The sequence below is a fragment of the Mobula hypostoma genome, chromosome 5 (genome assembly GCF_963921235.1).
Source record: "Mobula hypostoma chromosome 5, sMobHyp1.1, whole genome shotgun sequence".
Lineage (NCBI taxonomy): Eukaryota > Metazoa > Chordata > Chondrichthyes > Myliobatiformes > Myliobatidae > Mobula > Mobula hypostoma.
The window spans coordinates 136,710,665-136,724,145 of NC_086101.1; the positions used below are offsets into that span (position 1 = coordinate 136,710,665).

Below are 13,481 nucleotides of genomic sequence, written 5' to 3' on the forward strand. Positions count from 1 at the left end.
AAGGTCTGTAGTGCCAGAGGAGATTGTTGAGGTGGTGATGAGAGCCGGGCTTAAGAACCACTGTAAATCTGAATATTAAAATCTTTAGAATATTTGAAAGTTCAGAAGCTGGGATGAAGCCAGATAAGAGCTTTTCGCCTTCTGCTAAGCTTTCAATTTAGACTTGTGTGCACAGTCTGTGGATACTTCACTGGAGATCACTAATCTTATCTGGAGTAAATGTAAGGTGGGGCATTGATCCAGTTGGCACATCTCTGCTGTGTTTATCCAGAATTTTCTATGTTAAAGAGCGGTAATTATTTTCCTACTGTATGTTAAGCAATCATTTTCCATTTCCAGCAAGTGGGTGATGTTCAGAGTACTGGCAAAAGGCTCCTAAATTCCAGCTGGCGCCTTAACCCTGCAAAGTTTTTTAAAATAAAAAACATCATTTTTAAGAGTTGAATCAGATGCAGTTCTGTGTAAGCTTTAGGATATGCAGGCTGAATATGTATTACTGGAAAGACTACTTGCCTGGAAACTCCGGTGATTTGTCAGCAACCACCTTTTGTGAAGTAGGTGTTACTTTACTTTCCCATGAAATCGGCCTTAAGGTTGCACTGTTGATGAGGTTGGCTTCATACTGAGAGGTGAGAAGAGGTTCCTCCTGTGCTCTGTGATTATGCTAAGGATCTCTTGGATTCCTGGGCATCAACTAGCATCATTTAACGACATGGGGTTCAGTCATTTTTGACTGGCATTTATTGTCCAGACTAAATGTCCTTATAATCATACAACACAAATGGACATTTTGGTCCATCATATTCACACTGACCATCCGGGACCCATCACATTAAGTAAACTGCTGGAGGAACCCGATGGACCAGGCACTATCTGTGGAGGAAGAAGGGCAGTTGATATTCTGGGTTAAGATCAATCATCTGGAGATTAATCCCATATCAGCAATTCATTTGTAGCCTTTGGATGCCTTGTTACTCACTTAAGTGATACTTAAATGTTGTGAGAGTCTGTTCTTCATTCACCCACTCAGGCCGTACATTCCGGAATTCACCACCCACTGGGTGACAAAGTTCTTCCTGCAATCCACTATAAACAGTTTGCCCTTTACCCTAAGCCTGTGGCTATAGGTACACTGCTTTGAGGGATTTCTGCTATGTTCTGTAACTTCAAAGCATTGTATTAATTCAAAGAACTCAAGGGAGTCTAAAAGTAGGGGACTAGTTCAAGTTTACTTGGAGTGAGGCGCGCACGCATCAGTGGTAACATGATGAAGTAGGCAATTAGCGTATTTTTATACATATAACCAGTAATTAATTATCCCATCCTCATTGCCAATGTTATGTTTTGTAACTTCAAAACCTAAAATTAACTCAAAGAAGCTTACTGGAGTCCAAAAATACGGGTGTAGTTCGAGTTTAATTTAAATGAGGTGCGCACCTATCATGTGGTAGCGTGATGACATATGTATTTTTACATATAACCTGTAATTAGTTATTTAAATGAACCAGAATGCTTACATACACACACAGTTATTCAAGTGTTAAATTCACAACAGTTTCCTACTATTTGCCATACGTCTCACAAAATTCTGTTTGCCTCTATTAGGTACCCCTCAAACTTTTCCAAACAAAGGAAAATGGTCTGTCTTCCAAACTGAAATATTTCATCCCAGAAAACATCTTGGTGAATCTCTATATTTTACTAACAAGAGAAAATCTGCAGATGCTGGAAGTCCAGCACACACACAATGCTGGAGGAGCTCAGCAGGTCAGGTGGCGTCTTGGGATGGGAATAAACAACCAATGTTTCAGGCAGAGACCCTTCATCAGGACTCTGTTTTATCTTTAATCACTTGCTCTCTAGTTGACGTTTGCTTGCAGAGCATTTGAGATCTTTGTGAACGGTGTAAATTGTGGTTGTAGGTTGTCACAAGCCTTAAACTTGCAATAAAGAGGCTGATGAATCCGGTGTCATTTTCCAATTTGTAATGTTATTGATCTGAAGCAGAACTTGATATACAGGCAGTTCTGCAGCATGTGTGGCAAAGGATTATATTATATCTTCACCTTTTAATACATTCTTATGTTTCCTTTTTGCTGTTTGAAGTTACTAATGCTTATCTTTTAATTTTAGATCACTCTGTTCTCTCAACATTAGCTGTAGTAAAAACAACTTTTTGTGTCTTCCAGTTTGGCTATCATAAAATGAGAAACTGGGCAATGATCTTGGGCAAAAGTAACTTGGGATCCTGATCTTTCCTACAACTGAGGTATCGCATGTATCACCATACATAAACTTTCCACCCTATTGAAACATTTGATCTCCTTGGAGGATCTGAGATGAAATAACCTCTCATTCGGAGGAGAGAGATTGTGTCTGGAAGTTCCTCTCTTGCTCCACATATCATTCAGGTGATTGAAACCAGCCTGGAAAAACAGGCTGAATGTACCTTTGGAAAAGAGTATAGTCAAAGTCTCGGCCCGAAACATCGACTGTACACTTGGTTTTTTTCCATAGATGCTGCCTGGCCTGCTGAGTTCCTCCAGCATTTTGTGTGTGTTGCTTGGATTTGCAGCATCTGCAGATTTCCCCTTGTTTCTGAATGTACCTTGCATCTTCCGTGGAAAGTCCTCTCAAGTTTATGCCAAGAGAGGCACACACACGGCCCCTCCACTTATTTACTGAGTAGTTGTACAGGTACATCCACCCTAAACTGGGAGTGTGGGTGCTGTGTTTTACGCCTGTCATCTGGAACCTGTTAGGATTGGCTGCTTTTCCTTATGACATAGGAGGCCAACATGTCTGTGACGACTCTCAGAGCATTCTCTCACTGTCTCCATGTGGTCAGTTTGGTGCCATGTGGCCATCTCCTCTTCCCATTGCTTTGGCTTCCACCCTGCAGGTTTCTCGGAAAGGATCCCAGCTAATCGCCATCTTCTCTCCAGTAAGCTAACGCCTGTCTGAAGAGATTCAGTGAATGAGGCTACAGGGCAGGAGGAGATCGCAAAGACCTGATGTGGTTAGCATTTGAAAAGAAGTGAGAATTTTAAACTTGTGGTACTACTTTACTGAGAGCTGGTGTAGTTCAGAAAGCCACAGGGCTGAGGGGTGAATAGAATTGGTTTCTAGTTGGTGCAGAAGGGGTGAAGGAATCGGATGACCTTTGGTTTGTGGAAGGTGAAAGCTGCGAGGTTGGGATAGTTTTGGAAATGAGATGTGAAAAACTTGATGACACCCTGCACTTGATGCTTTAAGTCAGTGGTCCCCAAACACCGGGCCGCAAAGCATGTGCTACCGGGCCGCGAGGAAACGATATGATTTGGCGATATGAGTCAGCTGCACCTTTCCTCATTCCCTGCCACGTACTGCTGAGCTTGAACGCACGCGTCATCCATGTCAGCGCGGGAAGATCAACTCCTCGAGCTTGCAAGTGACGACGGGCTGAAAAGTCCAGGCTAAATATCCTGAGATCGCCATGAAAGTACTGAAAACGTTGCTTCCATTTCCAACATATCTCTGCAATGAATGCAATGAAAACTAAATTGCGGAATAGACTGGACATAAGGAGCCCCCTTTCAAGTATCGCTGTCTCCCATCACCCCTCGATAGGACCGTGTTGTTGCAGGGAAACAAGCCCAGGGCTCCCACTGATTCAGCGATATTGGTGCGTTGCAATGATTTTATATGTTCATATGGGGAAAATATGTGCTGTGTGTTTAATATCCAAATGTTATGATGCTATTGACTTATAAGTAACTTAGATAACCATATAACAATTACAGCACGGAAACAGGACATCTCGGCTCTTTTAGTCCGTGCCAAACGCTACTCTCACCTAGTCCCACCAACCTGCACTCAGCCCATAACCCTCCATTCCTTTCCTGTCCATATACCTATCCAATTTAACTTTAAATGACAACTTTGAGCTTGCCTCTACCACTCCACTTCTACTGGAAGTTCGTTCGACACTTACTTCAAGCTCCCCTGTCCTCCCCTGATAATTGACTTATCACTATATTCATGCGAGGAAAATATGCGCTGTGTGTTTAATATTAAATTCGTTAGATAAACCTTTTTAGAAACGAAATTGAGTGTATTAGCCACTTATCACCTATATTCCGGTCGTGATTCACACCCGCCCCCCCCGAACAGAATCGCCAAAAACGATTTGTAAAAAAAAATCGGCAGGTACACGCATGCGCGCTGGTGCCCACGCAAGGCTTCATGGTCATTGTAGTCTTTCTCGGGGTAAACCCAACGTATTTGACTGCTACTCTTGTTCGTTGGCAACCCTACCCCCCCCCCCACTACCCCGGTCGGCTGGTCCGCAAGAATATTGTGAATAATAAACCAGTCCGTAGTGCAAAAAAGATTGGGGACCCCTGCTTTTAGTAAGGAGTACAGGGGATTGTGTTGCTGGAATAACACCTCCGCTCTTGGCTTCCAGCTGGAAGCAGTGTTGGGCTTCAGTTGACCAGCTACTTTTTTAGGATCATAGCTACAATCTTTCAAAGCACCAACACAAAAATGTGCAGCTGGATTCTGATGTCTTCTCATTTGCGTCACTGATTGCAAAAGGAAACATGGGATTTCGGTGTTTTTAATCTCCCAAGGCACTGAAGAAAAAATCTCAGCAACATATGGTTTAAGATTTGGTTTTGTTTTTGTTGTTAATGGGAGTGTGCAGCCCTTGAACTAAGATGTCGGATGAACCATATCAGAGGATATTTGGTAGGAACTGGTAGCACGCAAGTTGACCCAGCAGAAATCCAAACGAGTTGTTATAACAATCCGCTGGTTTTGTGGCCTTAAATGATAATTCCTTTATAACTCAACATCAATTTACTTGCCTGAATTTGAATTCTGCAGACCAATAACTGCTCTCGTAAAGTAACTAAGCCGACTTTCTAAACACAACTAAAATATTGCAAATCGACAACAATAAAAGGAATGCTGTAGATCGATGATTTTGGGAAAGAGCGCAGATAAGATGATGACTGCTTGCAGTGGTTTACAGCCAGTGTGATACTTCTGGTATAGACATTGTTGCAATGCAGGAAATGCAGCTGTGAACCTGCAGAGCTAGCTTTCACAAACCTGTCCAATCCTATTTTTCAGTTTGTAGAGAAGTATGCATTGGTCTCATGACCTGCAGGAGGCCTTGCCTGTACTTCTGTGCATTGCTTTGTCTGACTGGCTGAATAGGTTGAAGGGACTTGGTTTATTGTCTTTTAAGGCTGTGAGGAGATAAACAGCAATTCTGTCAGGACAGTGTTTCATGGGTCCTGCAGTGAAGAATCAGTTTAGATTCCTATTCAAGTTTCTGGAGCGGCACATACGTTCTGCTTTGAACAGAGTCAGTCAGCAATGTTATTGCAAGTTGTTAGAAAGGAACTAGAGCATAGAATAGTACAGCACGGAAACAGGCCTTTCAATCCATAATGTCTGTACTAAACATCATGCCAAATTAAAAATCCCTTCTGCCATAAAGGATCCATATATCTGTATCCCTGTATCGAAAAGCCCTCTTCAATGCCACTAACATATTTGCTCCTACCATTACCCCTGAGACCGCCCATTCCAGGCAGCTACCACTCCCTGTGGGAGGAAAAGAGAAACAAAATTAGAAAAAAAACACTTGCCTCAAATTTACTTTAAGCATACCACCTGCCCCTCCCCCACCCTAACACACACACACACACACACACACACACACACACACACACACACACACACACACACACACAATCTTCTAGTATTAACATTTCTATCCTGCTTTTAACATTTAACCTATCTCTGCTGAAACAATTTCTGGAAGGGTCATAGGCTTATAATTGACAAATGAATTGTTCCAGTTTGAATTGGGGGATTGTGGCTCAATGGGCCTCTTCTGTCTGTGCTGTTGCATCATTTGAAAATAAGCCTGATGCTATGGATAAAGGGGGAACTAATGACTGTACTATACTTGGTTTCTAAAGGGCATTTGACAAGATGTCAATTCAAGGGTTGTTAAATATGATAAATGCTCATGAGAAAGAAGGTGTAATATATTGTCATAAAGAGAAAATTGGCTAATTAACGAAGGAAGGCTAGATGTAAACAAGTCTTTTGGTTCAACGTTACAAAAAGCGTACCACATTGATTGGTTCTGAGTCAGGCAACAGGATTTCATTCAGGTGTCATGTTGTCAAAGGGAACTAATAAACAATGGAAGGCCGAGGAAGCAATAGTAGATTGGGAGATTTTACTAGTGAGCTGGATGAAGAATTGTTGCTCTTAATGTAAAGATAGAAAGTCAAGTTTTAGCCTGTCTTACAAACTGATATAGATAATTTATGCGACTGGGTAAAGAACTGGAACACAGAGTATAATGTGCAAAAATGTGAAATTGTCCATATGAACAGGAAAAATAAAGTGTATTCTGTAAATGTCATGAAATTGTACCGCTGAATTACAGAGGGACCTCATGCATAAAAACCTAGTATGTAATGACTGCAGGTAATTAGGAAAATGTTGTTGTTTATTATTAGGGAAATTGAATATAAATGTAAGGAGGTTATACCTCAGTTATATAGAGTATTGGTGAACTCTCAGCAAGAAGTTCATGCATGGTATTTGCCTCCTCCTTTAATGAAGGATGTAAATATATTGGTGGCTGTCCAGGGGAGTGTACTGGATTAATACTTTGTTGAACAAACCCTATATATTGGAGTTTAGATTGCTGAGAGGGGATGTGATTAAACATATAAGATCCCGAGTGATTTTGATAAGGTGGTCATGGTGAGTGGGGTCTTCTTTCCTCCTGAGGAAGAAACTAGAAGCGGGGATAATGGGGATTGTCCATTTTGGAATGAGATGAAACAAGACATTTTCCCCAAGTTATGATATCTTAAAGAACAACGGAAACAGAATACTTTTGCAGCAGAGATATTAAACGAGGGAGTGAAAGATTACTGGAGGGGAGTGAGAATTTGGATTTGAAGTTATAATCAGTGTAGTCATACTCTTAATGGTGCAGCAGGTTCAATGAGCCCACTAACATACATGTGCTTCTATTTTGTATGTTCATATTTAATGTCCTAGGTAATCTGCAACATTCTGAAGATTTGACTTAGCATTCCCATGAGTTTTTCCTGTACATCCAGCATGAACTTTGTACTTTAAACACGTTAAATCCTTGGTTCTTTGTGTAACCTTTATGAGCATTGTGGAAATTACTTGTTTCTAACAAGGGCATTGTTGGGCACTCCCGGGAGATTGCAACCTTTAATTTTGCAGTGAAGGACATCACAGAGATGCCTACCAGTTCTATCCTGTATTACCCGTAATCTGATTCATTTACTAAGCATTGCAGAAGGCAGTTAAGATTAAACTCTGAGAGCTGTGGCCCTATGATTGAATGTAAACCAGGTTATTATGGAAATCATCCTCAAATTTTTGCAAACCTGATGGAAACCAGTCATCATTCGAGTTTAAGTGTTAGATTATTTAAATAATAGAATTTATATTCTGTATTTGGCATGTTATGACTTGAAGGCCTGGATTATTAATCCTGGCCTCTGTGTCATGAGCAATGAACACTGCCCAATAGTGTTCAATCCACAAGCTGTGGAGAGAGAAACATAGTTAACTTTTAAGGTGAAGGACCTGATTTGGTTGCGAATTGATGTAAGTTGTTATATCACCACTGCGACAGTAAAGAGGAGTCTCTCCACTTCCCTTCCTGTCAGTTTTGTTCTGTTGGCCTTGTATTATTCGATGGAGGGATGTGGGCCAAACGCAGGCAGAGGAGATGGGGAACTTGATCAGCATGAATGAGTTGGGCTTTGGGCCTTTTGTCTCTGCTTAGTGCATAATCATGAACAAGGATACACCTACGATGTGCATTTCAACAACTATATTTGGTTAAGTAAAGAAATCTTAATTCTTGGGATGTTTCTCTCACAGTAACTGTTATATAATAAATATTCTAACTCTCAGTATCACTTCCATGCGGACCATGGTGCCAGCCAGTGAGTCCCATTTCTCTGCAAGCCTTACCCTTCCGTGTACCTATCCAAGTTCTGAAATAATACTATGGTACGCTTGGCTCAAGTCTTTCCTCTGGCAGCCTATTCCTCGTAACCACTCTGTGGAAAAAGCTGACCCTCTGGCCCTTTTTAACTTTTTTTCCCTCTCAGCCTAAACCTAACCCCCTAGTTTTTTTTTGGGGGGGGGGAACGCACGTAAGCTGCTACCATCCAAGTTAGCTATGCTTCACATAATTTTTAACAATTTTTATATGGTCTCCCTTCATTCTCCTGTGTTTCAAGGAATAAAGATCTAGCTTGGCCAACATCTCTATATAACCCAACTCCTCTGTTCCTTGCAACTTCCTTGTAAAGCTATTCTGCATTCTTTCCAGTTTAAGCATGCTTTTCCGATCACAAGGTGACGAGCACAGTGCTCCAAGTGTGGCTTCGCCAGTGACATGTGGAGCATAAACACTGGCATGGACCAGTTGGGCTCAGTAGTCATGCCACAGTTCTTAGTGGAATACTAAGTGTTTGTTTTTCCTCCTGTTTAGGGGCGTTTATCATCTGCTGGACTCCGGGACTGGTTTTGCTATTACTCGACGTGTTTTGCCCTGACTGCAATGTCCTGACGTATGAGAAGTTCTTCCTCCTGCTGGCTGAATTCAACTCTGCCATGAACCCCATCATCTACTCCTACCGTGACAAGGAGATGAGTGCCACCTTCAAGCAGATCCTCTGCTGCCAGCGGAATGAGGGCAGCAATGGTGCAGCCGAAGGCTCCGACCGTTCTGCTTCCTCCCTTAACCACACCATCCTGAGCGGGATACACAATGACCATTCAATGGTGTAGCTGGAGGCCCAGGGGCTGTCCGTCACAAGATAGCCAAGATATTTAACCACCTAGATGTACACAAGTGGACCCCTAAAGACTAAATGCTACACTAGCACCAGGACCAATTCACAAACTAATGCAAGAGGTTGTTGACAAATATTTTCTCTTTTAATAGGACCTAGTGTGATTCAGCTGTTAGTTATGTGTTGGAGTCCTAAGTACTTGTGTTATATTACCTGCTAAACTGCATTTAGCTGTAGAAGCTGAGGCTTTGTAAAAACATAATAAACTTATTTTATTCAACCCATTAGCATGCTTAGGATGGACTATTACATAGCAGGCAAAGTTCAGTATTTTATTGTTACTTGTCAGTACCCACTCAATACAATGTTCTGTTTTAAAGGCAAGGAGAGCTTTCAATTTATGGCAAGCTTTCCCAGGAGCTTGGGAGACAGTAGAGGCTGTTCTTTTGGGACTTGCAAATTTGTAAGCCATTAACAATTGACACGTGCCTGCTTTATTTCTTGTTTTAAAAGTCCCTATTAGTCAATTGTTTCAATTCTAAAATTTGGCTTTCCAAACACATGTTTATACAGTGTAAGCATATAATAGGTTATAAACCTGTAATATACAGATATTGATTCAGTATTGACAATTGAATTCATTCCAATGAAATATTTTCAATTTGTCTACCATTTAAACCTCCTGAATAAACAGTTCATTGTTTGAAGCTTAGCTGACATTATTAACTCTTAATTGCTGCTAATGTAGCTTTTCATATTCATGACTCTATTACAATTTATAAATGGAACTAAAACACTTTGTGAATATACGTATAAAGATGAACTATTTAATATGGTCTGATATCTGCATTTGAAATAACATGTTTGAAAAGTATAGGTGAGTTTTTGATTTCTCATGAACAGGTACCAGTACTGTGTGTGTTGGCTAAAGGAGTTGCCTCAGGCTGATGCGCCATCAGCTTTTTGGGTAAATGAAATGCGTCGTTAATATGTGTAACATCTTTTAGTTGACAAGGTATAGCCCTGCCAATCTGTTTTATGTCATTTGTGCCAAAGTACATTCTAACTAATATTTGGTGCATTCTCCTTCATAATAATTACAGGTATCCTTTCAGTGAACCCTACATTAGGTGCCTTGTAGTTTCCTAGTTTTGAGCTATTTTGGAAATTCAGGAATGAGAATATTGCTAGAAGGTAAAAGAATCTCTTAAATACTAGGTGGTGCATGAGTTGGACATAAGCTGGAAATACAGCAGTTCTTTGGAATGAATTCCTCAGTGTGGTCCAAGGGTACTCGGAACTAATCACCCTGTTTGTGCGAGATGAAAACGTGTATTGATACTACTCGGTGGAGTTATTTTTCTTTTGCACTCAAATGAATGGAGCAATTGGAAACAAAATCCAACTACTATACGGTGACATTTGATTGGTTTTGGGGTTGCATGGAAAAGCTTCTAAAGTGGTTAATTTGGCAATCACGTGCTTGGCTTTGTTTACCCGGATGAAATGCTGGGAATCTGTAAATTGATGCTTTATCATGTGCATTCCTGCAACATATAACATGCAGTAGCAATAATTGGCTCTGTATTTCCATTAAATAATACATCAAGAATTAAAATATTGACGGTGTCTCTTTGTATCTCACAAATTTAGCTAATTGTTTTGTATGTTTCAAGGATTAGGTACAATTTATGCAAGTTATGACTTTTCTTTAACCTGGCAAGCTGTTTTTCAAAGACAATGTAGTTTACAGAACCCAGATTGTTACTCCAAGTAGTTTCCCCTAAGTTATGTCAGTTAGTGCTTTTTAGGTTCTGAGCTATGTAAATATTTTACTGCTAAATGCATAAAGTGCTCTAGGCAGTACTGTGCAACTTCTGCACCTGTAGTGTTAAATGGTGGTACTGATAATTATATGTAACTACGGAAATAATTCACCACTAAAGAACACAATAGTCTTACTGTAACCAGGTCTTGAGCATTGATGTAGTTGCAACTTGTGCCAGGCTGAGTTTTAATTTTCCATTAATAAATGCAACAGTGCTTTCAGACATTTCAGCCCTCAACTGTTCCTTTGTTCTCCAGCCTAACTGGCAGAATCTGATTTGTGTTACATCTTAATCCAGTCTCATTTCCAGAAGGAGAGTAAGAGTGAATGAAGTCCATCTGTTTTAAGTCAGGAACCAAGGCAACATTGGACTGTGTGGAGTAAAGGTTTGCACTGTTTGGGGTGGTGGTAGGTCAGAATAAGGCGATATTGTTTGCACCAGGTACTGATGCTAGCTGAGGGCTAGTCGATAGTTTTGGAATGGAGTATGATTGAATGCATTCAGTTGTTATTCTCAGCAGTTGTTAAATGAAAACTTGAATTGTTGCTTTATATTCCAAAAACAATGCTAACCTTGGACTGGGAAATTCCTTGGTGCTTTTCCCAGTTCAGTGGTGATGTTTTACCAGAAGTGCCTTTGAATTCCTTCCTCACTATTTCTGCATATGCACAGGGCCTCTGTGTACAAGTTGAGTTCTTCAATAGACTTCCAGCAAAGTCATAGTGTAGAATGAGAAGAGAGGAGAGGAGAGGAATGTTCCCACTCATTTCATTTGCAACAAACTGCATTCTAACATTCTGTAATGTAACTTCCAAGATTGTATTTACGAAGCCTTTTCACCAATATTAAATTGATATGAAAACTATGCAGCATTTCTCAGATATTAATAACACTTGTGGAACACTTGCATTATGAACTCCATTGAAAGTTTAAAAAAAATTTTGTAAGGCTTTTTACAGTCTTCATGTAAACATTAACAGTGAAAATGCTAATATCAGGATCAAAGCAAATGAATTAGTTACAATAACTTTTTAAACTTCCCATTGATGTTTACCTTTGATTTGTATATATACAAAAAAATAAAAAATATTCCTTGGTTTTGGATTGTAAATGTGTTTACACGTTATTTGTGTTTCTCATTTCTGTGCTAGTTACTCAACGGCTGCAAACTTGCACTACATGTTGGGACATACAATGTACGGTAAGATTGGATAGAAATAAGCCATTTGGTCACTCATCAAGATTATGTAGTGGATAGCGTAGTACAATTATGGGGATAGCGACCCAAGGTTCAAATCTGCTGCTCTCTGTCAGGAGTTTGTTCATTCTCCCTGTGACTGCATGGGTTTCCTCTGGGTGTTCTGGTTTCCTCCAACATTCCAAGTATGTATGGATAGTAAATTAATTGGTCACATGGTTCATTGGACCACTAGGGCTGTTACCATGCTATATCTCTAAATTATCACTACTCTTCCCCATCTCTTTTGCCAGATGCTGCATTAGTTTTTTTTCGCTCACCCAAGATTTTTTGCTCAGAAATCATTCAACTGGTATTAGCTGCCATTTGCAGGAGGCAGTTCTCCCAATCTGCATATAGAAATGTTTTCTAACTTTACCCCTAAGAGGTCTGGTTTTAAGTTTCAAACTGTCACTTTGCACCATACTGTCTGACCATTAGCAGTAGACTATCTCCTTTTGCTGAAGGGGAGAGTTGTGTTTTCAGATTAACTTGTCCAGTTGAGCAAAAATGGACAAGGTTTTTGACAGAAAACTAGGAGTTTCCAATCAACAACTAGGACTGAAGATGGCAGTGGATTCCATACCTGTGTCCTTAGTGCTAATTTAAGTTCATGGGTTGCAGAAAAAAATTACATTTAACAATAACCAAGTCAAAAGCAATCTAGAAAAACAAAGGCCAATCTAGAAAAACAGTACATCCAAAATCCATCATCATGAGGGCCATGAATTGTGGGCTCTTAAAGTCCAAATGGAATTACCTGCAAATGTTGGAAACACTATTGAAATATCCTTACTTGAGGAAGTAGTGCAGAGGAAGTTCACCAGATTGGTTCCAGAGATGGGCGGGTTAGACTGAGTTGCTTATGACTGTATTTAAATTCAGAAAGATGAAAGGAGATTTTATAGAAACATAAAATTATGAAAGGGATAGATAAGATAGAGGCAGGAAAGTTGTTTCCACTGATAGCTGAGACTAGAACTAGGGGACAAAGCCTCAAGATTTGGGTGTGTAAATTTAGGATGAAGATGAGGAACTGCTTTTCCCAAAGAGTTGTGAATCTGTGGAATTCTCTGCCTGATGAAACAGTGAAAGCTACCTCAGTAAATATATTTAAGACAAGGTTAGATAGATTTTTGCATAGATGGGGAATTAAGGACTATGGGGAAAAATCCAATAGGTGGAGATGAGTCCATGGTCAGATCAGCCATGATCTTATTGAACAGTGGAGTAGGTTTGACAGGCCAGGTGGCCCACTCCTGCTCCTATTTCTTATGTTCTTATCCTGAGGATTTTGCTTCTAGTAAAAAGGCCAAATTAATGCACATGATAGGCAGTCAGTCCCGTAACTGGGAAGCAAACTAATGTCTGGCTGGGCCATGAGGAGCAGCTTTGGTGATGTCAGAGTGTAGATAAAGGGAAATGTACCAGGAGAATAGATTAGAAAATGATACCAAAGGGCTGAAACCGCACAACTTGGTGCTTTTGAGAGATTAGTTCAAAATAGCTTGGCGACTACTCCAGAGGCAGCTGTGGGGCCACCCA

General features: G+C 40.3%; 1 protein-coding gene across 2 annotated transcripts in view; it reads left to right on the plus strand.

Moving 5' to 3' along the window:
* Window positions 1-11,790, plus strand: part of lpar1 (lysophosphatidic acid receptor 1) — a 106,771-nt gene extending 94,981 nt beyond the window's left edge. For both annotated transcript variants that reach the window (XM_063048987.1, XM_063048988.1), the window contains one exon: window positions 8,567-11,790. In XM_063048987.1, the coding sequence (XP_062905057.1) occupies window positions 8,567-8,865 (299 nt within the window). In that variant the 3' untranslated portion in view covers window positions 8,866-11,790. The remainder of the gene's footprint in view (window positions 1-8,566) is intronic.
* Window positions 11,791-13,481: the final 1,691 nt, after the last annotated feature.